The sequence below is a fragment of the Geotrypetes seraphini genome, chromosome 5 (assembly GCF_902459505.1).
Source record: "Geotrypetes seraphini chromosome 5, aGeoSer1.1, whole genome shotgun sequence".
Lineage (NCBI taxonomy): Eukaryota > Metazoa > Chordata > Amphibia > Gymnophiona > Dermophiidae > Geotrypetes > Geotrypetes seraphini.
The window spans coordinates 157704361-157730944 of record NC_047088.1 but is presented as its reverse complement, the minus strand read 5'-3'; the positions used below and the strand labels follow the sequence as shown (position 1 = coordinate 157730944).

The window sequence follows — 26584 nt, the reverse complement described above, 5'->3', positions numbered from 1 at the left end:
TGGAGAATTGTGCTTAGCAGTGGCTAAGTCATGCTCTTCCCATATAAATGTCCACTTAGGCATTAGGCGCCACTAAATGCCATGCAATAGGCAGGGCAGGATTAATTTGTTGAGGTTCCTAGGCACACAAGTACACTTGGCCCCCTTGCCCCGCCCCACCCCACCCCACCCACCATGCACCCAGGCGGAAACAGGAAGCTGCGTCAGAGGGAAGTTTTGGGCAAGCAGCACCACTTGCACAATTACATTCCCATTGCCTTTCTTACCCGCGTTGCTTGCTTGTCTTACTTTCCGTCGATGGGGGGGTCGCATTGCCGATCGGGGGGGCCACGTTGCCGATCGATGCTGGAGGGGACCATCGCCATTTGGAAAAAACAATGTTGCTGCCTTCCTTCATCGGGCCCCCCTGACCATTTCGGGCCCTAGGCACGTGCCTACTTGGCCTATTGGTTAATCCTGCCCTGGCGATAGGGGCCTACTTTTTATAGAATCAGGTAGGCCCCTATCGCCCAATTTTTTTTTTTTAATTGTTGAAGCTATTAAGGGGATTTTGCCAATCCTCTTATCAAGCTGCAGTAGAGATTTACAGCATCGAATTCCTATGAGCATCAGAACACTTACCGCACCAACCTGTTCTAAAAACCTCTAGCACAGCTTGATAAAAGGGGGGGATAAGTTAGGTGCCTAAAAGGCGCTGTTTAGAGAATCTTGCCCTAAGCACCTCCTAAATAGAAGGTAGTCACCAATGAAGAGGCCGCTGCTAGCCCCTTCAAAGTATTTTAATAACCTCACACCGACAACCCAAATGCTGTATATGATATCTGTTTATTAGTAAGTGGTAAGTGGTCCCGTGTTAACTTTTTGCAGGTAACATAGAAGATGACGGCAGATAAGGGCCATAGCCCATCAGGTCTGCCCACTCTACTGACCCACCCCCAAGTCTACTATCCTAGGAATCCCACTCCTGGTGTCAGGTTCCCTTGGCTTAACCCTCTAAGCAGGGGTGTCAAAGTCCCTCCTCAAGGGCCGGAATCCAGTCGGGTTTTCTGGATTTCCCCAATGAATATGCATTGAAAGCAGTGCATGCAAATAGATCTCATGCAGATTCATTGGGGAAATCCTGAAAACCCGACTGGATTCTGGCCCTCGAGGACCGACTTTGACACCTGTGCTCTAAGGGATCCCACATGGGCATCCCATTTGCTCTTAAATTCTTGCACGCTGTTTGCCTCGATCACCTGCACCAGGAGCTCGTTCCAAGGATCAACCACTCTCTCGGTGAAGAAATATTTCCTGGTGTCGCCATGAAATTTCCCGCCTCTGAGTTTGAGCGGATGCCCTCTTGTGGCTGACGGTCCTTTGAGAAAGAGAATCTCTTCTTCCATCTCGATACAGCTGGTAATATACTTAAACGTCTCGATCATGTCTCCCTCTCCCTATGTTTCTCGAGTGAGTAGTGTGCTCTAATGGCAACATTCACACATAACCTGCAAAAACAAAATGAAAAATGTTTTTGATTAGTGCCATGATGGTGTTTTTCTGTATGGTTAAATGAGATTGTGATTCAAAGCTTAGTGCACAGAAAATCTCACATTAAGACGCGCTAAACCCAGATTCTAACGCCCTTTGGTAAAAGGGGCCCCTTAATTTGAAAGCCGTTTAAACATTTTGATAATAGACTGATAAGACTATTCATACAGATTGCTGTCTGCTTATGACTGGTTTCCTGGTAGAGTGTTAAAGATAATTGGAAAAAATTTGTAATTAAAAAAAAAAAAAAGTGTCAGCTCAGTGCAGGCCCTGCAGTCTGTGCTCAAAATTTTCTGTGGATTAAAGGATGAATAATGGTGCAGAGGAGGGGGAAGTGTTCTGGAAGTACTACATCCTTTAGGATAATGCAGATCTTATCTATTTTTTATCACCTTGTCTAGAGTACAGCACTTCAGAACAAGCATTAGAGATTCAGTTCTGCTAAAAGCACAGAAGTGAGGTTAGGACTACAGTCTTGCTTCAGGAGTTACCTGGGGTGCTGCAGTGCTATTCACAGCATTCACCTATAATCTAATTATGCAGTCTTTGGCAAAGCTAATTTCTAAAGAAAAAAAACCACTAAAATTGGGGGGAGCATTAAATCTTGGGCACCAGTATGCAATTTCTAGGCACCACGGTGACCTGGCGCTCAGGATATGTTAAGCTCTGCCTTAGATATTTCTGAGACTCTCCCTTTCCACCCCACCATTGGCATCTTTCATAGCAAGAATGCAGAGAGTCAGTTTTCCTGCCTTCTGTGCAGGATAGACTTATAGAAAGACCACCCAGCTTTTGTTTCTTTTGACTCCATAGATCTTCTAATGTGGTGACACAAAACATTATTTCCAGTTGGGTAGTAGACTGCATCTCCTTTGGTATACTAGGGCAGGATAGACCTTAGAGGGGCCTTAGTGATTTTGAATGCCAGTCTCAAATCTTCCTTCCTGGAGAAAATTTGCAAAGCAGTAATGTGAAGTTGCAGTCTCATATTCACATCGCATTGCTTGGATACACATTGCCATCAGTACAGTAGGTTTGGATGCTCTGTCCTTCTAAACCTTTTCAGGATAGGCAGTATAGCTCTATATCACTTTTCTGCCAGCGATGGTTGAGTCCCCATAAGCAGACAACACAGATCTTTAGAGTAGATGAGTTTGAGAAGGTTAGCCCACTATTGGGAGAGTTACACTGGCTGCCAATGAAAAAAAAAAAAAAAAGGAGTCCATTTCAAGTTTGCTTGCATGACCTACAAAGCAATTTATAGAGATAACTCTGGCTAGAATCGGGCATCAAGGTTCCCTGCTCCATCCATAACTCAAGAAAGACACAATGCCTCAAGCTGACCTTTATCCCAGGACAAGCAGGCAGCCTATTCTCAACACATCATCCATGGAACCCCTATGCGAATAGCTTTGCAAGCTGATTTGCTTGCAGAACTTAGAATGTTCCCAACTGCAGCACCATGCATGCGCGAGTGCCTTCCCGCCCAAGCAAGGGCGCACGTCTCCTCAGTTCTCAGTTTCCGTGGAGCCAAGAAGTCATGTTTTCAACGCTCTGCGCTAGACTCAGTTCTAATACTTCGTGCCTTCTCTCACCACGACTCATGTTCTGTTATTTTTCAGGGTCGCTGTGTTTTTGCGCATTTTAATTTCTAAAAAAAACCCAAAACTTTAATTTGATTTCTTTTGTCACGGCAAGGCCTGCTTTGCGGCCTCTACTGGCAGGTTTCGATTTTGCTGAGGCCATCTTTCTGCCTATGTCCAGGCCAGTCCACAGGTCCAGCGGTATGGCTCCACTAACCCCGGTCTCAACCTCAACCTCAGATCCGGTCTAGTCTTCTACGGGGCTCCTGCCTTCTACCTCACCTTCATCAAACCTTCCTCATTTTGAAAGTCCACGTCCTCAATCAAATCTGCCACATCTTCTCCTGAGGAGCCGCTTTCCTCACTGTCTTCCTCAGGTCAAGTAGCGCAGCAGTCTGTTCCAGCAGTGATTCTGAAGCTGCCCAAGAAGCATGTCTCCAAATCGAGGTGTCATTCTTCTTCCTCAGAGACTATAGCCATACCAAATGTTCCAGCTCAAGTCTCGGTTTCACATTTGCAGGCTATGATCCAGATCATTATGCCTCAGGAGTTTGGTAATATGCTTGCCAAACATAATCCTGCCTCAACTCTGCTTCCTGCAGCCCAGTCTGAGCACTGAGCAGTACCACAAGGAGTCAAGTCTTTGCGAGTGCCTCGAGCTGAACCTATACACTCTATGCAAGGAGTCGAGTCTTTGCAACAGTCTAGAACCTTAGCATTCTGTACAAGGAGCCGAATCCTTGCCAGTGCCTCGAGATACCTCGACACAAGGAGCTTAGTCCTTTTTGGTGTCTCGACCTCGATCTCCAGCTTCCTGCCCTCCTTCCTCACATAAGGCGCTGCCCTTTGAGCCAGGGCCAGGACTCCTCTACATTTTCTCTCAGCGGAACCTGCCTGATTCGATGCACTGTTCTCCACATCAGCTGAGATACCCATCGAGGCCCAAGTCCTCTTCTTGAGACAGGCCTCATTTCTCCAGACCTTGAGACTCTTCAAGGCCTCCAGCAGAGCCTTACCACTATGGTTTTTCTCCAGTGAGGGATTCTATCCATTCTCTCTGTCAGTCCTCTGTACCTGCATATTCAACCTCAGGTATCAGTAATCCAGAGAGGCTTCACCTTTGTTCTCTGCTTTGCGAGGTGCCTCGAGGTCACATTCCTTGGAGCAGATGTTTTTTTTCTTTTTTCCTTACCAAATACTCTATGAAATATTTAGAGGAAATGTCCTCCTGTAGAGTCTCTTACATTGCACCATAATAGACTTCTTTCTCAAACTTTCAAGCGGAATCTTGAGACACCTTATTCCATTCCTGCTGTACCAGGAAAGATGGAAACTTGTTACAGGATGGTCCACTGTAAGGGCTTTGAGAAATCTCAGTTATCCCATCAGCCTTTCTCGTGGAATCTTCTCTGACAAGGACCAATCCTGTCATAGTTTATACCACTGTCCATCTTGGAAGAGAGGGCAGGACCATGGATTTGGTTGTGGTTTCTACCAAATAACATCGTCTTTCAGAGTTTCAGCATGTGACTACCACTCTGTCTCAACTCCATATGCATCTCCTTCAATCTTCCTATGATGCATTTGAACTTGCCTCGTGGGTCGCCGCCTTTTCAGTAGCGATGTACAGGCTTGCCTGGCTCCGCACTATAGACATGGACCCCAATCTACAAGATTGTCTAGCCACATTCCTTGCCAAGGCAATGAATTTGTTTGACGATTCCATCAAGGCAGCTACTCAATGATTTTCTGAACATGAAACATCATTTTCTTCCATCATTCATCCTAAGCCTAAGCCTAAGCCTTCCATTTTCTCAGAGGCGTTTTCCACAAAGAGCAGCTCCTTATACAAGAGCACCTTCTCAGAAACAACCACAACAGCAGCAGCAGAGGCAACAGAAACCTTAGACTCCTGCTGTGCCCAAGCCTCTCAGCTCTTTTTATCATCAGGAAAGGATATTCTCTTCCTTTCATCCAGGTTCCTCCAGACCTGCCTCCAAAAGAGTCTTCCTTCCAATCCATCCCAGATCGCCCTTCTTCTTCAGGAAGCTCAATCTCTGCTTCCTCTCCGTGACAGAGGAAGTTCCGCTGGAACAGCAGAGTAGGGGGTTTTACTCCCATTACTTCCTAGTCCTGAAGAAGACAGGCGATCTGCGACCCATTTTGAATCTCATTGATTATGTTCTCTAGATCTCATAGACTTACACTCACATTCCCATTCATCCAGCTTCTCGACAGTTCCTCAGATTTCGGGTGGAAAATCTGCATTTTCAGTACAGAATGCTACCTTTCAGCCTGGCTTCATCTCCAAGAGTGTTCACCAAATGCATAGTTGTAGTAGCAGCAGCTCTGCGGAACCATGGGCTCCAGGTGTTCCTGTACCTGGACGACTGGCTCATCAAGGATTCCACAGCTCAAGGAGTTATTGTAGCAACCGAATGGACTACGTGGTTCCTACAAAGTTTGGGGTTTGAAATCTACTTTCCCAAATCCCAGCTACAGCTCTCTCAGAATTTACAGTTCATCAGAGCTGTCATGGACACTGTCTGACTCAGAGCACTCCTTCTTCAACAATGTCAGGATGCTCTCATTCGTCTCTGCCACAATGTGTCTTCCTTGACTACAATTTCAGCAAGACACATGATGGTCCTCCTAGGTCACATAGCCTCGACAGTTCACGCGACTCCTTTCGCCAGACTTCACCTCAGAATTCCTCAGCGGACCCTGGCATCTCAGTGGGCGCAGATTTGCGACCCACTATCTCAACACATTACAGTAACTCCTTCGTTGAGACAGTCTCTCCACTGGCTCACCATTTCAGACCCCCCCCCCCCCATCAGCAGGTCCTCATGACAGATTCCTCGACCTATGCTTGGGGGGGCCTTATCGATGGTCGCCGTACTCAAGGCTATTAGTCCAGCACAGATCACGATTGTCATATCAATCTGTTGGAACTCGGAGTGATCTTCAATGTTCTCAAAAAGCTTTTCAACATCTTCTTCACAACTAGGTAGCCCTCATTCGGACAGACAACCAAGTAGCCATGTACTACATCAATAAGCAGGGAGGAACAGGATCTCTCCCTCTTTGTCAGGAAGCTCAAAAGGTGTGGCACTGGGCAATCCATCACAACACCTTCATGAAAGCAATCTACATTCAAGGAGAGAAAAACTGTCTGGTGGACAAATTAAGTCGTCTTCTGCAACCTCACGAATTGACACAATTCCTCGCCTCTCCATCACATTTTTTCTCAATGGGGAACTCCTCAGATAGATCTCTTTGTATCTCCCCCACTACCACAAACTGCCTCAGTTCTGCTCCAGGATATACACTCCTCATCGCCTCGAGGCAGATACTTTCCTTCTGGAATAGACAAATCAGTTTCTCTATGCGTTCCTTCCATTTCCTCTGATTCTCAAGACTCTTGTCAAACTCAAACAGGAGGATGCCACCATGATTCTGATTGCTCCTCAGTGGCCCAGGCAACCTTAGTTCTCCCTTCTACTTCAACTCAGCAGCAGGGAGCCAATGCTTTTACCAGTTTTTCCCTTTCTGCTTACAGAGTCAGGGGTCTCTACTTCATCCCAACCTGCAGTCTCTATACCCGATAGCTTGGTACCTCTCAACTTAACTGCCACTCTACAGTTTTCTCAATCTGTACAGGACATTTTAGAGGCTTCTAGAAAGCCTACCACTAAACGCTACAATCAGAAATGGACTAGATTTTCTGCTTGGTACACCATTCATCACAAGGTGCCTCAATCTACCTCCTTGTTTTCAGTTTTGGATTAACTGTTCCACTTACCACAATCAGGCATCAAATCCACATCCATTTGAGTCCATCTCAGTGCGATCGCTGCTTTTCATCAGCCTATTGATGGGCAACCTCTTTCAGCTCATCCTGTGGTTTCCAGATTTCTGAAAGGACTTTTCAATGTCAAACCACCTCTCAAACCTCCTCCAGTGGTTTGGGATCTCAATGTTGGTCTTGCTCAATTGATGAAGCCTCCTTTTGAACCAATGAATTCAGCTCATCATAAATATCTCACTTGGAAAGTGTTTTTTTTTCTCATTGCTCTTACGTCCGTTTGCAGGGTCAGCGAGCTACAAGCTTTAGTAGCGGACCCACCTTTCACAGTATTCCATCATGACAATGTGGTCCTCCGTACTCAACCAATCTATTGTACTTCCAGTGTTTTTTCCAAAGCCTCATCCTCATCCTGTTATGGTAAGTAACTGTACTTTCCTTCTCCCCTCCCCCCCCCCCACCAAGTTTAATGGGAAAAAAACCCTATTTGACTCTACCTTCAAATTCCAGGGTCACAAAGTCTAGAATAGCCTACTACTATATCTATGTCAGGCCCCTTTGTACTACAACTTCAAGAAAATGTTAAAAACCTATCTCTTTTCCTTGCAATTGTCTGACTGCTATCCTCCAATGCTCTCTAGAATCTTGTGGTAATTGTAATGATTGATTTCAAATCTCATTGTTAACCGCAATGAATCCTTGTTGACAGTTGCAGGGTATAAGAAAATATATGGCATGGTATTTGCATTATCCTCTTCTGTTCTTCATTGTCCTTGCATCTGGCATAAAACGGAAGGCAACTAAGGACATGACAGGCTTCTTGGATTCTGCATAAGCTCCCTAGTCAAGAGGTAGAGGGAAATTCTACCACGAATCAAGCCAGAAAAATTAACACAGCATGCTCAAAGTAATAAGCATACAAATGCATGCATGTTATAACACACACAAATATATCCCTGGTGGTTTAATGGGTCCCCCTACAGTACATAAATATAAACCCCACCCCACTCTCAGCCTTAAAGAATATCCTGGTGGTCAGCCTCTTCCCCTTCCCTGTCACAAATTAGCACGGTGGTCCAGTTATCCACCACCCTCTTCCTCACATATCTTTTGTAGGAAGGAGGAGTGAGCTTCCGCCTTAACAATGGTAGTACCTCGGTCCACACAAGGCATCTTGGGATGTACTGGGCAGGGCCTAGTTACCATATAAGAAAGCACTAATTGAGTACTAATACATGCTATTGCAAACACAGGAAAAAACAAAATTTTGGTTTTTTTATCTTATCTTTATGTTATTTTAGATGAATGCATACCTCTAGCACGTATAAAGTAATTCTATGAGCTTATATTTAGATACCTGTCAGGCTGTATCCAAGACAGCTGCCCCTTGTGCCCATAGGTAAAAACAGCCATATCTCTTTGCCCCTTCAGTCCCAACATCTCGCTTCTCGCTCCCTCTGGTGATCCACATTGTAAGTGACTGTTTATGAACTGGAAGCAACAAGATGAAAACAAGAAAAAGCAAGGACCCTCTGGCCGAGAACCAGGTGCATTTGTACCAGCCAAAAACTCTGGTCTTATCTCTAGTTCCTTGCTCAGCCGTACAGGTTCTTTAAAATCCACAATTTGTCAACACACAAATCCTGCAGTAGGCTAAGCAGAAAATAACAAAATCCCATTGTGTTCAAAGTTTATTTATATCGTGTCGGACAAAGTTTTATGATGGATCTAGGGATAATCCTGAATCCCTGTTAGCAAAGCCACTTTCACCCACTGGAGATAATTTAATAGTTTTTCTTCCCCCCCCCCCCCCCCCCCCATAGCATATACATTATTTTGCCCATGGAAAAAGGCTTTTATAAAACAACAATACATTTTCAAAGAAATGTTGTGAGTACTAACAATTGTGAACCACAAACCTCCTAAAAGCACATATCAAGCTGTGATGTAATCTATTCATTAAACAAATAAGAGACAAGGAGACCTCACTGACCTTGATGAAGATCTGAGATAGGTCCCAGTAACTATTTTCTTCAAAGATTTTTTTAAACACTTATTTTTGTGTAATATAAATTTCAATCTTACTGCTGAAAACATATCAAAGAACATTTGCTTTTCATTTTATTTTATAGATGGTTCTCTGAGGATTATTTGTTTATTTGTCTGATTATGTTTTTTATAATTTTATGTATGTAAAATTATATAAACCATTTAGAAATTTTAAAAATAAATAAAATATTGAAAGTGCAATCAAACAGAGCAAAAATCATAAGGAAAAAGGGCACTTAGCTTTAGATTTCCAGCGGGACCACCACCATTTCACTCTACTCATGTTGGCTTCCTCTGGGGATTAAAAATTTGGTTGCCTATAGAATTTAAACTATACTGAAACACACACACAAAAAAAGTTAAAATGAGCATGCAGTAATAATTTAACCATATCTCTTTACTAATTTTCTCCTTTTAATTTTGAGTTTTATATAAGATAGGTCAAATACCATGCCATATATGCAAATACCATGCCATATATTTTCTTATACCCTGCAACTGTCAACAAGGATTCATTGCGGTTAACAATGAGATTTGAGATCAATCAAACAATGACCTATCTTATAGAAAACTCAAAATTAAAAGGAGAAAATTAGTAAAGAGATATGGTTAAATTATTACTGCATGCTCATTTTAACTTTTTTTGTGTGTGTGTTTCAGTATAGTTTAAATTCTATGGGCAACCAAATTTTTTATATATATATATATATATATATATATATATATATATATATATATATATATATATATAACAAAATCTCACTGCTGCCCGCTCTGTGCACCTGCCCTAGATCACATGTGCATGTCAAGCTGATGATTTTGAAATGCTACATAAGAGCTCAGCACAACTCAGGGCCTCCATCCTCTTCTCTGTCACTCCATGATTATTGCTATTTCAGATCAGTCCAGTCAGGCCATTGGAATTCATGTTGATCTGGGCTCCAGATTTTATGAAATATTTCGACTTTTCTTCTATTTGTTTAAATGAGTTTCCCCCCCCCCCCCCAGAAAAACTTCAACTTATTTAACCATCTCACAACAACCAGGCCAGAATCTTACCATCCTCCAGCCCAATAAAGGTTCAGTGGTGGGCACTATTTAAATAATTTTGAAAATCATTAATGACTATAGACAAAGAGAGAGCATCATTTTTTATATTCTCCTTTTCTACTTAGAGATGTACAGACAGAGTCATGTGTAAAGTCTGTGTCTAGTCATTTACAAAGAACACCTAATAGTGTTGATAGATATCATAGAATTCCATTAAATGACTCTGTTTTGATCATTAAAAAACAATGTTTGTTGCATCTGAAGGAAATGCATCAGAGCCTGCTGCACTGATTCATGAGATAAAGCAAAAACAGGCCATTAAAAATAAATCTCTTTTGAGACATGTATTCCAGTTTTACTTTGCTGCCTCTCTGACTTGAAGCAAACCTGGAAATGAGTTTTATGTTTATAGTTACTAATAAATTGAGAGCACTGAACCATGGAAATGATCAGGTTGACTAAGCTCAGTTTGGATATTCAGTCCCTCAATTTGTTTAATAATTGGCATTTCCCTACCATCCAGTGAAGGAAACTGGCATTTGAAATTGAAATTTGGCCGATCTATACTCACATAGAATCAATCAAAACATTGAATATGCAGATAATTAATTATAAAAAATAACAGGCCCTATACAGAGCCAGCACAATCCATTCCTCCTGTACATTGGCAGATTCTGTTCTAAAGTACTAGTGAAACTTGAGACACATTAACCTGCACATCTCAATTTCCAATTCTATGACTTGTCTAAAAAGGGCAGCACATATAACTGAGGGCTCCTTTTACTAGGGTGCGCTAGCGTTTTTAGCGCACGCAGGAAATTACCGCGCGCTACACTTCTAGAACTAACGCCTGCTCAATGCTGGCGTTAAGGTCTATTGCGCACGTCAATGTAATGCGCGCTATTCCGTGCGTTAAAGCTCTAATGCGGCCTAGTAAAAGGAGCCCTGAGTTTAATTTAGGGCAGCTGTTTTTTCTTCACTAAATTAAACCCCCTTGCTGCATGGATAATAGTTGAATATTCTCAGCATACAAGCTTGACTCTACAACGATCCACACAATATACGGTATTTGGCTTGGAATGTTTCATACTCTATAAGCTTATTGTAAGGCTGTGTACATTTCTATAAGACATACTAAGCCACCGAGGTATTTTCCTCCAAATAAATATATTGTGTGGATCAGTGTAGAGTCAAGCTTATAAAATGAGATTGGTCTGTTACATTAATGTTACAGCCATAAGTTCTATCTTATTGTAAGTTTGATTTAATTGTTGAATATTGCCACTGTGGAAGCAACTCTATAAGTGGGAACCTCCTTATAGGCCTATGATGCCTTGACACCCAGCTTCCATTATAGTAGCCTGACCTGGCATCAGTATGCCTTGCGCCCACAATTACAGTATATATCAGTCATAGACCTGCTGAATTGCAACTTGGACTTGCTGTATTCTGTACACATATAATTGGAAAATAGGCCTATATTCCAACCATGTGGATGCCTCCTTAATTTACTAGCTATTCCACTTATGTATACCCTTACAAAATAGTGCTTAGGTGCCCTGCTCAGTGTACATATGTATGCAAGTGCTAGTATTTTGCAAGTACCCAATTATATAATTGTCTTTTGTATGTTAGCATAGGCTTCGGAACGGGGGAGACCACAGGGGCCATGGCCTCCCCATAAATTGGTGGCCACTGGTTGGTGCCCGCCCTCTGACCCAGTTCCCAGTGTTGTACTTTAAATCTTTGGCGCAGCCACCATGCAGCGTCAACAAGCTCGTTCACACTGCACAGAAGCTGCCCTGAAGATTTAAAGTACAATGCCGGGAGGAGGTAGGGGGTGAAGTCGGGAGCTGGTGACAGGCCATGCCACATAATTCTGCTGAGACTAGGGCAGAGCTCCTGGGCCCCCCACCCCCAAACTAAACAGCGTTCCGCTGCCTATGGTTAGTATCTAAGTGGGAATCAGAATTAGAGAGTTGCAGAGACAGAAATCCCACCCATCCTCGCCTGTCCCTGCCAGGATCCTCTTTGTCCCCACCCATCCCCGCATGGAATTACCTCCATCCTCGTCCATCCCCATAAAAAGCAGCAATTACTTCTGCCAGGATCATCAATTTCACAGTTTTTGTGTTTGTGTTGTTTTCCTTGTGGAATCTCTTTGGTGGAACCCTTTTTTTGTTTTCTGTTCAGGTAATTAACTTATAAACCCCCTCTTTTACTAAGGCTGACGTGTCCATTATATTATATGGACGAACTCTGATTCCAAAGCCTTCCATCCCGGTGGGAGTCCCATGGGCCAGAGGGGGGTCCCCGTGGGAGTCCCGTGGGTTAGGGGGGATTCCTGCGGGACAACCGCAGGACCCGCGGGATTCCCGCCATCCCCATTCCCATGCAGACCTCTAATCAGAATTTATCCAACCAAAAGTTAAGTTATTGTTATATTATATTTAGTTATTGATGAATTTTCAAGAAGGTGTTTTTATGACCTATGATTACATGAAATCTTGTTTAATTGATCAGCTTTGGCTGTTTTAAAACGACATTAGAAGGTGTTGGAGGCCTTTTTCCCCTCTTGTTTATCACATGCCTCACAGATGGTTTTGATTTAGCTTACATATGTGGGATTATTGTTAACATTTGAGAGATTTTTTTTCAGCTGTACTTTGTAGGCTGATCTTTTGATTATTTTACTTGTAGAGTTTTTTTGTCTTTTTTTTTGTTGTTGTTGTTAAGTAGTATCTAAGTGAAACATTCTTGCTCTGCTTTGGAACTATCTGGATATTCCCAGTGTTTAGCTAGAATTTCTGTGGTACTCCCCTTATGAACGGTAGTTCTGTAACTGGGCACCAAAATATAGCACCCACTTTCCACAGGCTGTGAGCTTGTTCTATAACAGCAAATAATTTCTGTTATAGAATATTAATGTAATTTGGCAGTCATACATCTGTGTCAATAGCAGGTGTAGATGCATGTGCCTAAATGTGTCACTTTTGCACGTAACCTACAATATGTTTTAAGATACATAAGTGGGAGACATGACCAGGCTCCTCCCCCATGAACACCTCCTAGCTTTTACACACTCACGGCAGTTGTGTGCTACTATTCATTTTTTTTATAGTGCTACCAGATGCACACAGTGCTGTACATTAAACACGCAATAGACAGTCCCTGCTTGAAAGAGCTTACAATCTAATTAGACCACACTGGATAAAAATTGTGAATAAATATATATAGTTCATATAGGGAAATATAAAGGGATGAAGAGCTAGAGAGGGTCAGGGACTTCAAAGGACATGACAAATACAGTATTCCCCCGTGAATTTGCGGTTCACGGTTTCACTCATTCACGGTATTCTCTGACCGCCTCTTCCTGTACTAAAGTCGGGCTACACCAATCAGGAGCTGCATGTCAAAGCAACTCCCGATTCGTGTAGCCTGACTTTAGTACAGGAAGAGGCGGTCGGAGCATACCGCGAGTGATTTCCTTCACTCTCCGGTGCTCCAGCTGCCCTCTCCTGCCTCCCCAGGCGAAAAACTATATTCACGGTTTTTCGATATTCGTTGGGGTTCCTGGAATGGAACCCCCGCGAATAACAGGGGAGTACTGTATGGTTCTTTACAATCAGTGGGGTTATAGAACAACTGAGCACACACCTAGCATTTATGCATATAGCTGTTAGCTATACAGTATGTGTAAGGTCTAGGATTTTATTCTTTTCATGTGCAATTTGCAACTAACTTTAGAATGAGCGGAATAGTGCCAAAAAAAATTCACTGATAGGGAGCTTGTACATTTAGGCCCGGGTTCTCTAAATGATACCATTGTCGGTGGATGACTTAGAAGCAGCCACCGATCGCATGTCAATCACACGATGGCACTGTTTAGAGAACTGCGCCTCTAGCAAAGGTAGGTACCAGAAATGTAGGCCAGGGTTTTCAAGGCCTACATTACAGGTGCCTACCTTTGATGTGGAATCACACCTTTAGGTGCTTTACAGTGCCTAATGCCTCATTGGGTGGTAACCACCCATAAAGAGCCAATGGAGGCGCGATTCCGGCACCAGTTTTTATAGGTGCTTTGAAAATCAGTTTAAAATGTTAAGGTTCCATTTACAGAATATGGGCCTTAGAGCCTGATTCTATAAAGTGGGCCTAAAATTTAGATGTAGATGCAAGTGCCTAAAGCAGCGGGAAGCTGCAAAACAAGGGGCCCTTGGGAATTGCTTTTCCTCTCTGGCTGGATATATGGACTGCTGAAAATAAGCTACTTTGTATTGGATGTGAAGTTTCACCAACTCAACTGAAAATCTTGCCTTTAAGATAAGTGCTTATTTTGACATTTTCTTAAACTGCAGTTGATTTCCATAAGGGATTCTGATTTGGAATGATAGTCTGGGTTTTTGTATAACAGTCTTTCTCCTCTCATTTTATAAGAGTTTTTTTTACTATTCTGTTTTGCCCGACTGTTAAGAGCAAGCCAGTGATATGAGCTGGGCTTCTACGGGCCTGGCAGTGATTTTTTTCTTCTTTTTTAAAACTTTGGAGTCCGTGGTTTTAACCCGCTTAAGCCCGTAGGTTAAAACCACGGGCTTGCACTGCGGGGAAGGGTGGGAGAGTTGGGGCAGGCAGGCGTTCGGGGCCGCAACTTTTTTTATTTTTTTAACTTTGCTTTTTTTAAGAGCATCAGGGCAGAGCAGGCAAGAGAAGAGCATCGGAGCGGTAGTGGAAGTTCAGAGCAGAGGATTTCAGGCCGGCAGTGGAAGATCGGGGCAGAGTGCAGGGCGGCAATGGAGCAGGAGATTCGGCAGAGATGTGTGTGACTGGTCCCCAGCAGTCGCTTCTATTCTTGATCGGCCAGCCCAATTGGTGTCCCAAATTTGTTTGGCGAATCGCGTCCCTGCCTACTTTGCATGTGTTTCCCCTCATTTGCATGCACGGATTTGAAGAGGATCACAGGAAAGGTTTGTGAATCGGGCCAGAGGGAAATCTGCTCGCCAAGGGGTCGCAAATCGATCGGTACACGATCGGTGTGCTTGGTGAATCTAGCCCTTAGTCAGTATTCTATAAACTGGACACACAGCTTCCTTAGTATGCAACTACAAGGGGATGTGGACCGGGGAGGGATTGAGCAGGTCTCTGACCATATTCAGAATTAAACTAAAAAAAACCCAGACATCTTTTAGAAGCTGCTTTTAGTATTCATATCTGTTTTAATCATCCCCATGATAACTCCCCAATCCCTTATTTGTCAGTCTCGAATAGATTATAAGTCGTTTTGAGCAAAGACTGTCTCGTATGCGTTTTATATAGTGCACTGCACATGTCTGCTAGCGTTAGAGACGTGATAAGTAGTAGGATAAGGCCTCATAAAAAATGTGTATTATGGTGACCCGTGCAACAGGAATAGCCATTTCGTGAAAGAAACACATTCAAAATAGAATGGCGTCACTCAGGGCTTTGTATGTGTAAGGAATGGGTATTGCTATGTGTGTGTGTTAGATCCAGATTTTGTAAAACTGCACATCCAAATGGTGCCAATCAGCACTGTGACAACGGGCTGAGCAAGTGGTGCAGCCATCGAGGGTGCAAATATGGACGGCTGCAAAAAGGGCTCCCAGTCCATCATTTCTTCTCATTAGCCATAGTGAAGTGGGCGAGGTAGGGAGGTGCCAGTAGGCAAGTCACACAGGGCCGGATTCTGTAACAGGCCGCCGATCATGTGTCAATCACACATCAGTGCCAATTTCAGAATCTTGCCTACGGGAAGGATAGACACTGGAAATGTAGGCCAGGGTTTTCTGGGCCTAATTTCTGCCACCTATCTTTAAGTGAATTGCACCTATGTATAGCGTGACCATATGGCTCCAGAAAAAAGGGGACAGATTGAGACATCCGGGTTTTACTTCCATTGAAAGCAATGGAAGTAAGGAGAACAGATTGAGACATCTTGGTTGCTTTCAATGTAAGTAAAACCCGGATGTCTCAATCTGTCCCCTTTTTTCTGGAGCCATATGGTCACACTACCTATGTAGGTACTTTAGACCACCTAATGCCACTTCTAGCGTTGACCTTGCCTGCTTTTGAGTTCAGCAGCCTAAAGCACCCATGTAGGCATGATTCCATTGTTTTGTTTTGTTTTTAATACAGGCACTGATAGAAATAGCACAAAAAGGGTTAGGTTGATGAGCCTAACAGCAATCAATTAACTTAGACGCCGGTAAGGCACCAGTTTTAGAATTTTCCCCATAGGATGCAGCTATAGCTAATTAAGCTTACAAATTTTTTGTTCTTGTTGTTGAGGTGGTTTTAAATAAAGAATGACACAGGGACAAATTTTTCCCCCGTCCCATCCCTGTTCCTGCCCCATTCCTGTAAGCTCTGCCTTAACCACACAAGGCTCGAACACTTATGATTTTAAAGTGTTTGAGGCTTGTGCAGATGAGGACTGAGCTTGAAGGACTAGGGCAGGAACAAGAAAAGAACTCTCCGGAATGGGACAGGAAAATGAGTTCCCGTGGGGAGGGGTAAAATTTGTCCTCATGTCATTCTCTAGTTTTAAACACCAGAGAGAAAAGTAAAATCACCCCCACAATCATTCCTCTAGAGCAGTGGTTCCCAACCCTGTCCTGGAGGACCACCAGGCCAGTCGGGTTTTCAGGCTAGCTCTGATAAATATGCATGAGAGATTTGCATATAATGGAAGTGACAGGCATGCAAATCTGCTCCATGCATATTCGCTAGGGCTAGCCTGAAAACCCGATTGGCCTGGTGGTCCTCCAGGACAGGGTTGGGAACCACTGCTCTAGAGCCCAGATCCAAATAAGCTTTTAGATGGCATCGATGCCAAACTTGGAGCAAACAGCAAAGCCAACATGAAAATGTCTATACACATTATAAATTTGCCCAAACCATACGTATAACATGCTCCTTTGAGGTCTATCTCATGCATATTCATTGTAGACATCCTGAAAACCAGACTGGCAAGGAAGTATATCAGGACCTGCTTGAGAAACACTGGTATATCCTACCCCCAACCCACCCCAACTCCAGCCTTATGATAAAGCTGTAGCAAATAAAAACTGAATGGACATGAAATGGACACTTTGCCCACACAAATCGGGAAAAGCTGTTGAAGCCACTGATGAGCCAAACATTGGTGCTGGGTCGATGGTGCTGAGATGCAGTAAAATGAGAGAGCTTACAGGCATAGATTTTGGCATTACGCAAGTGCTTTATCAGCCCAAAGAAGCTATACAGACTTAAGCAATTAGAAGTCTGAACACAAGGAGCATCGTGGCTTCTATCGACCAAAAGGTATCCTGTACACTTTACTTCGAGTAATCTTTTCCTTTATGGTGAGATTAATTGGAACCCACACTTTTTCTAATTTGGAATTGTAAATATATTGCCTCATTATTTGCATCGTGCCAAGCCTATATACAGTATATACAATGTACATAGCAGACAACGTATGGCGGCTGTCATAAGACATAAAAAGTACTTTCTGTAACCCTTGCAATTCAATGGTATTAGCTTCTGCTGGATCTTTATTACCTGCTTTGTATATGGACAACAGTCGTGTTCTCCCTGCTGTTCCTACCAGTGCAATAGGAAATAAAATACTTCATTACAACCATTCTGAGAACATACTGTTTGCTTTGCTCTAGGTACAGTAAACATGCAAATTCTGCAACTGCTGTACTACTTTCATTAAGTCAAATTAATTTCTAAAAAAACAAATTCTTGCACTGATAGTAACACAGAGGCCCAGAGGGTTGGAGATGCCAGAAAACGGACACTGTCTCATTTCACTTTGTAAACATTTGAGAATTCCCCAGGGAGAGAGTCCTTTCTCTCCATACTTCACTGTCTGAAGAAGCTAGTAATTTACATGTTCTGCTTTTCACTGTGCTTGTTCCAGATTTGTGGATGGGATTGAAACTGACAGCTCACCTTCAGCTGGGAAGACATTCGAGTTCTGCATGAAGCAGCTGAACCAGGAAGGCTCTGCAGGATCTTGCAACACAGGTAACCGGAGCTGTGGTGTCAGCACTGCCCTTTCTACCTCTCGCTCTCCACCAGTTCTGGTGCAAGATTTTTTTTTGTGAAAATGGCGGTTGTTGCTAAGACAAACTCTGTTTCAAGAAGCAACTATCTATTCATTAGTAATATAGAGGCCGATATTTAATTTTAGAATCTATATTCCGCGTTCTCCCTCAACAGAGCACCTAATAATCGAGATACCACGGGACACAGTCAGGTATCCTGCGCTAAGTGCCAAATGTGTGCACAGTAATCATGCACAAAAATTTTTTTTTTACATTTTTTTTGAGAGGCCAGAGTGGACATTCCTGTGCTAATCAGCGAGTGCAGCTACAGTACCACACACTAACTAGTTAAAGCAGGAACAGTGAGTGAGACCTTGCCACCTACAAAATAGGTGTTGGCCAAGTACACATGTACTATTTTTTTGTAATGGCCACATACTAATGTTAACATGGGCCTTCCAGCTTCAGGAAAATCCAGTAAAATTGACTGTAATTGAACCCAACACAGGCCGTGTTTTGGCGTAAAATGCCCGCCTCAGGGGACCATTTAAGTCAATTCAGAAGCACATCTGAAGTGAGGAGATGGGAAGCATTAATTTGCACATAAAATTTTAGACAGAGAACTTAGAATCACCTCCAGTCCTTGTAATGGCAGTTTCAAATGTCTGGAGTGCTGTCATCAGTGGCGTACCAAGGGGGGGAGGTCCGCCCCAGGTGCAAGCCCTGAGGGGGTGCTCCCGGTCTTGAAGTCATTGGCGTCCGGTCCCCCCCCCCTCCCGATGTCCGGTTCTCCCCCTTCCCCCCACCGGCCTCCCCGCACCTTTTACCGTAGAGAAGCAGCCTGCAGTAAGATCACGATGCCAGCGATCTTTGTGCTGCTTCGGTGCTGTTTCCTCTGCCACAGTCCCGTCCCTCCTCTGATGTCTGATGTAAATGGTGCAGGGAGGCCAGGTGGATGAGCAGTCCTTCGGGGTGGGGGGGGGGGGGGCAGGGAAGCAGGCCTTCACGGTAGGGTGGGCAGGCAGGCCTTGGGGGGGAGACAAGCCTTCAAAGGGGGGGGCCCTGGTGTAGAAGTACACGGAGAGAAGGGGGGGTTCAAAGAGACATGCATATGCCAGACTTTGGGGAGGGGAAGAAATAATGGGTCTGAAAATAGAGGAGAGGGATAGAGATGATGGACCATGGGATTTAGGGAGGGAAGAAACAGAAAGGGAAAGAAGTTGGACACAAGGGATGGTGCAGAGGGGGGATTGAGATACTGGATAGGAGGGTAGTTGGGAAAAGAAAGGGAGAGATGGTGGACCCTGGGGTGGTGGGGAAGGAGGGAGAGATGAAAAGGTAGTTAAGAAAAGGTGGATCTGTGGAGGGAAGATGAAAAAAAGGAAAGATGCTAGACCTCCTGGGGAGGGAAGGGAAATGGAAGGGGAGGACAGAGATGGCAGATGGATGGTTAGCATGCAGAAAGAAGAAAGGAGACCCTGGCAAGCAAGTTATCAGAAGACAACCAGAGCCTTGGACCAACAAGATTTGAAAAACAACAAGACAAAAGATAGAAAAACTAATTGTATTTTCTGTTTTGTGATTATAATATGTCAGATTTGAAATGTGTATCCTGCCAGAGCTGGTGTTAAACCGCAAACATGAGCTAGGATTTAACAGAGAGAGGAAAAGTCCTTTTTGTTTCTTTATTTTATTTACACCATAGCGCCAGTGTGGGTAGGAGAAGCCAAAGGGAGTGTGAAAAAGCTATAAAATAAACCCACCAGGATGTTTGGAAAAAAAAAGACACCCCAATTGGGCAGGAAAATTGAATCAAATTTTTTTTTCCTGACTCAGGCAGCGCTAGTTTACGCTACTGTCTTAGACTTTAGGACCTGGGATTGGGGAGAGATGGCATCCTCAGTACTTTATAATGCAAGTAAAACGAGGATTTGGTCAGACTTTTGAAGGGTCTGCAGAAGAAAAATATTGTATAGGCCGGGGACATGAGATAGCATGAAATGGAAACTTTTCTTCCTTCTGTTTTTGTGAATGGCAAGGCTGAGGATGTCAAGAGAGTTCAGTTAAAATATGTTTCTCCTTGTGGTCCAAGGAAGGAAACTTTGTTAACCTTAGCACTGACCTTCAGAATATGTTTGTAACAGCGCTGCTTGTGTGGCATTAGGCTGTGTAGTGATCGAAAGAAAAAAAAAAAACAGACCTTTGCATATTTTTGCACTATATGGTGGCTGTATGAGGAGATTCACATTTCCTGCACAGCTAAGTTCGTGTGAAGTTACCTTGTGCTGTATTTGGCATCTAGCAAGGTCTCTGTTTGGAAGGAAAGATCTAAGCTTAAAAATGAAGTGGCCAGAAGTTATGGTAAAAGCAGATAGTGTAGCTGGTTTTAAGAAAGATTTGGACAAATTCCTGGAGGAAAAGTCCATAATCTGTTATTAAGACATGGGGGAAGTGTCTGCTTGCCCTGGATCGGTAGCATGGAATGTTGCTACTCTTTGGGTTTTGACCAGGTACTAGTGACCTGGATTGGCTACCATGAGAATGGGCTACAGGTCATGATAGACCATTGGTCTGACCCAGTTAGGCTATTCTTATGTTATGTTCTCATCTGTAGGGGCCTTTATTTTCACTTCTTATTTTAATGTATTTTTTTTCTGGGAACAAAAATGGAAGAGAATTAATGTGTGTGGAATGGGGGGTAACTAATTTCTTCAGCTAAATAATTCAATCCACCTCAACCAGACATAGGAGAACTCACGCACCATTCACACACCCTCCAACCAAAAACATTTTAAAAAAACAAACAAACACTGTTCGACAACCTCCTAACCATTCGAGCTGCAACACGCGACCCCCAACTCTACAACTTATTGACCTCGACCAGACTACAAAACCTTCAAAAAAGAAATAAACCCTTCTAGTCAAAAAAAAAACATATAAAACTGAACTAACACAATCAGAACTGTCCCAAGCATCACCAGCAACTACTCCTTATCCCAGGACAAGCAGGCAGCATATTCTTGACTGATGGGTGACGGCACCGACGGAGCCCCGGTACGGACAATTTTAGAGTGATTGCACTCTAAGAACTTTAGAAAGTTCTAGCTCGGCCGCACCGCGCACGCGCGAGTGCCTTCCCGCCCGACAGAGGCGCGCGGTCCCTCAGTTTCTTAGTTTCCGCGGAGCTAAGAAGACGCGTTTTTTTCAACGGCTGTTGAAACTTTTTTTCTATTGCCTTCCCGCTCGCGTAAACTTTTTGGCTTTGGCCTTATTTCGTTTCTTTTTTTTTTTTCTTTTGTAAAAAAAAAAATATATATATTTTTTCTTAATTTGATTTTCCCCGGCGGGGCCTTCTGCCACCATCGAAGCCTCGGCCTTCGATTTGGCGGAAGCCGTTTTTCCTTTCATGCCCCCTCAACCGGGTTTTAAAAAGTGCCAGCGGTGTGCTAGGCCTATATCTCTCACGGACCCACACAACTGGTGTTTACAGTGTTTGGGTCCTGAGCATCAGGCCTCTACTTGCACCCGCTGTGCTACTCTAAAAAAACGGACATTAAAAAATTGCCAGATACAGCAGCGATTACTGTTCGGTACCGAGATGTCCGACCCCGTTCCTTCGACTCCGGCTTCGGCACCGATTCAGTCGGCACCCTCATCTTCGACGCCGCGTGATTCCACACCGGCATCTCAACAGTCAGGTAAGCCGGCTAAGAAGCCTTCCCCGCTGGAACGTCTTCCGGCCTCGAGTGCAGTGAGTCCAATCCTGCCGCCTGTAAGACGCCAGCGGAAGCGCTCCGCCCCTATAGAGGTGAGTCCCTCGACATCGGGCTCCTCATCTCCGGGGCGTCGAGCGGCACCGCAGGTACCGCAGAAGAAAAAAGCGGTACCGGTGCCATCCCTCGATGACCGCATTACGGCCATCCTTCAGGTGCAGCTTAAGGAGCAATTAGAAAGACTCCTTCCTGCTATCATGACACCGAACCTTCCGGTGCCGGCCCGCACCGAGCTATCGGTACCGGTTGTGGAACACCCCGTATCGATACCGATTGTGGAACCCGTATTACCCGCTTCCACTGTTTCGGTACCGCTTCACCTAACCTCATCGGTATCGATGCCAGTTCTTGCACCGGAGCCGAGAGCTCACCATCAATCGGTACAGACTTCGGCACCGGTGCGACCGATAACATCTCCTGACTCGGTATCGATGAGGTCGGGTAAGTCGGTGCGCAAAACCCGACACATTCAAACGTCGACACCGGAGTCTCAGGACCATGCTTCCCATGTCAGGGATCCTGATCTGTGGGGGGACTCAGAGGAACCCTTTCTTTCTGAAGGCGAATGTTCCTCAGAGGAGGAGGATTCGGCTGTCCCTGACCCATCCTCCAAACAGGTCACTTCCTCTTTCTCCTGTTTTTTGAAAGAGATGTGTGAATCCTTGTCCATTCCTTTGGAGGCTGAATCCAAAAAGTCTAAAGCTTTTTTGGATGCCCTTGATTTTGATCAGCCTCCAAAGGAATTTTTGAAACTTCCCCTTCATGACATCTTGAGGGAAACTTTCTATAAAAATTTAGAGACTCCTTTAACTGTCCCAGGGGCCCCACGTAAACTGGATTCTCTATATAAAGTAATTCCCATTCCTGGGTTCGACAAACCTCAACTTCCACACGAGTCATTATTTGTCGAATCCACCCTTAAAAAGACTTCAGGAGCCAGTGTATATGCATCTGTCCCTCCTGGCAGAGAAGGAAGGGCCATGGATAAATTTGGTAAGAGGCTCTACCAAAATGCTATGTTAGCAAATAGGGCTAGTAATTATGCTTTTCATTTCTCTTTTTATTTAAAGCATCTCCTTACCACCATGGCTTCTTTCGAAAAATATCTTCCTTCACGAAAGCATTCCTCTTTTCACACCTGCTTGTCGTCTCTTTTCCAATTGCGTAAGTTTATGGTTAGATCCATATATGACACCTTTGAACTTACATCCAGAGCGACAGCAATGTCGGTGGCTATGCGCCGTTTGGCCTGGCTTCGGGTATCCGAGCTTGATGTTAACCATCAAGATCGGTTAGCCAACGCCCCGTGCCTAGGGGATGAGCTCTTTGGGGATTCCATGGACTCAACCACACAAAAGCTCTCGGCTCATGAGACGCGCTGGGATACTCTGCTTAAAAATAAAAAGAAGCCTCCTCCACCAAAACCATATAGACAGCAGTCGGCCTATCAACGCCGCTTCACAGCTCGTCCATTAACTACCACTGCTCAGCAACCCAGGCGTCAGAGGCAACAACAACGTCAGCCTCCCAGACAGCAGCAGCAACAACAATCTGTGAAACAACCTCCTCAGCAGAAGTCACAGCCCTTTTGACTTCATTCTCCACAGTATAGCCAGTATCCCTATTCCTGCTCTCCTGCCTCAGCCTATAGGAGGTCGACTTTCTCTGTTCCTCAGCCGGTGGGAAGTAATCACGTCGGACCAATGGGTCCTCAACATCATCCGCCACGGCTACTCTCTCAACTTTCAGACTCTTCCACCTCAAAGCCTGCCAAAAGAGTCTGCTTTGAACAGTCCTCAATCGGCCCTCCTTATTCAGGAGGTCCAATCCCTCCTCCTTCTGAACGCTATAGAAGAAGTTCCTCTAGATCAAAAGGGGCAGGGATTCTACTCCCGTTATTTTCTAGTCCCCAAAAAAACTGGAGATCTCAGACCCATCCTAGATCTTCGCGATCTCAACAAACATCTGGTAAAAGAAAAATTCAAGATGCTTTCTTTAGCCATCCTTTATCCCCTTCTAAATCAAAACGACTGGCTATGCTCCCTCGATCTCAAAGAGGCTTACACTCACATACCGATCAATGTAACCTCAAGACCATATCTCCGATTCATGATCAATCATTGTCATTACCAATACAAGGTACTGCCCTTCGGTCTAGCCTCATCTCCAAGGGTATTCACCAAATGTCTCATTGTGGTAGCGGCATTTCTACGCTCTCACTACCTTCATGTATTCCCTTACCTGGACGACTGGTTGATCAAAGCCACATCCGCTCAAGCAGTTCTCCTGGCCACCAACCAAACCATCCAGTTTCTACAAATTCTGGGGTTCGAGATCAATCTACCCAAATCTCATATCATCCCCACTCAAAGACTTCAATTCATTGGAGCGATCCTAGATACACTCCAAATGAGAGCTTTCCTACCATCCAATCGTCTTCAGACCCTTCAGTCTCTATGTCAGCAGGTGCTTTCACTACCTTCCATCTCAGCCAGACAGATGATGGTTCTCTTGGGGCACATGGCATCCACAGTTCATGTCACACCTCACGCACGTCTTCACCTGCGCACTCCTCAATGGACCCTTGCTACTCAGTGGTCCCAAGCGTCGGATCCTTGCTCACGACACATATCTGTGACATTATCTCTGCGTCAGTCTCTTCAATGGTGGTTGGTGTCCTCAAATCTATCCAGAGGTCTTCTGTTCCATCAGCCTCCTCATCAACTAGTCATCACCACCGACGCCTCTCTGTATGCATGGGGAGCTCACTTGAACGAGTTCCAGACTCAAGGTTTTTGGACAGCCCAGGAAAAGAAGCATCAAATCAATTTCCTGGAACTCAGAGCGATGTTTTATGCCCTCAAGGCCTTCCAACATCTTCTCTTTCCTCAGGTCCTTCTGTTGTGCACAGACAATCAGGTTGCGATGTACTACATCAACAAACAGGGTGGGACAGGCTCTCGCCTTTTATGCCAGGAAGCCCAGAAGATCTGGACTTGGGCCATAGATCACCATCTCTTCCTGAAAGCTATATACATTCAGGGGGCACAGAATTCTTTAGCGGACAAACTCAGCAGAATTCTCCAACCTCACGAGTGGACACTCGATCCTGTAACTCTGCAGTCTATCTTCACTCAATGGGGCACTCCTCAGATAGACCTCTTTGCAGCTCCTCACAATCATCAGCTGCCCCTATTCTGCTCCAGACTTTACTCTCCACACCGTCTAGCAGCAGATGCTTTTCTCCTCGACTGGTCGAATCTGTTCCTGTACGCCTTCCCTCCTCTGCCTCTCATGTTGAGAACCTTGTTCAAGCTCAAGAGGGAAAGAGCCACCATGATTCTAATTGCTCCGAGGTGGCCCAGGCAACATTGGTTCTCCCTTCTACTTCAACTCAGTTCCAGGGAACCTTTTCTTCTTCCTCTGTTTCCATCTCTGCTTACGCAACAGCAGGAAACCCTTCTACATCCCAACCTCCAGTCTCTGCATCTGACAGCTTGGTATCTCTCGGGCTGACTTCGACTGATACTCTTTTGTCGCAGCCCGTTCGTTCCATTCTGGATGCCTCCAGGAAACCAGCCACTCTGCAATGTTACCATCAAAAGTGGACGAGATTTTCTTCCTGGTGTCTTCTTCATCATCTTGATCCCACTTCCCTGGCAGTGGAGACGTTGTTGGATTATTTGCTTTCTTTGTCTGACTCTGGCCTTAAGTCCTCTTCCATCAGAGTCCACCTCAGTGCCATTGCAGCTTTTCATGAGCCAGTCCATGGAAAACTTCTTTCAGCTCATCCCCTGGTATCCAGGTTCATGCGTGGACTTTTCAATGTGAAACCACCTCTTAAAGCCCCTCCTGTTCTCTGGGATCTCAATGTGGTTCTTTCCGCCTTGATGAAGCCTCCATTTGAACCATTGGCTACATCTACTTTCAAGTTTCTCACTTGGAAAGTGCTTTTCCTTATTGCTCTTACCTCTGCCAGGAGGGTCAGTGAGCTTCATGCACTTGTCGCAGATCCACCTTTTACGGTTTTTCACCATGACAAGGTGGTTTTGCGTACACATCCAAAGTTTCTCCCTAAGGTTGTCTCTGAATTCCATCTCAACCAATCCATTGTTCTACCGGTTTTCTTTCCAAAACCTCATTCTCATTCTGGGGAACAAGCTCTGCATACTTTGGATTGTAAACGGGCTCTAGCTTACTATCTAGAGCGTACGAAACCCCACAGATCAGTTCCTCAACTTTTTCTGTCCTTTGATCCGAATAAATTGGGACGTCCTGTTTCTAAACGTACGTTGTCTAATTGGCTGGCAGCGTGCATTTCATTCTGTTATGCTCAGACCGGACTGACACTGGAAGGTTCTGTCACGGCCCATAGAGTCAGAGCTATGGCAGCATCTGTAGCTTTCCTCCGTTCCACTCCTATTGAGGAAATCTGCAAAGCTGCTACTTGGTCCTCAGTTCACACTTTTACATCTCATTATTGTCTGGATGCATTCTCCAGACGGGATGGACACTTCGGCCAATCTGTTTTGCAAAATTTGTTTTCATAATGGCCAACCTTCCCTCCATCCCTCTTTTTGTTAGCTTGGAGGTCACCCATCAGTCAAGAATATGCTGCCTGCTTGTCCTGGGATAAAGCACAGTTACTTACCGTAACAGGTGTTATCCAGGGACAGCAGGCAGATATTCTTGCGTCCCACCCACCTCCCCGGGTTGGCTTCTTAGCTGGCTTACACTAAC

At 44.5% G+C, this 26584-nt stretch overlaps 1 protein-coding gene across 1 annotated transcript in view; it reads left to right on the top strand.

Annotated features, from left to right (window-relative positions):
• The window catches only part of LOC117360399 (potassium voltage-gated channel subfamily H member 8-like), a 559270-nt gene that overhangs the window by 504570 nt on the left and 28116 nt on the right, over nucleotides 1-26584 (top strand). The window contains exon 14 of the mRNA XM_033944108.1: nucleotides 17945-18051. Coding sequence (XP_033799999.1) covers nucleotides 17945-18051 — 107 coding nt within the window. The remainder of the gene's footprint in view (nucleotides 1-17944; nucleotides 18052-26584) is intronic.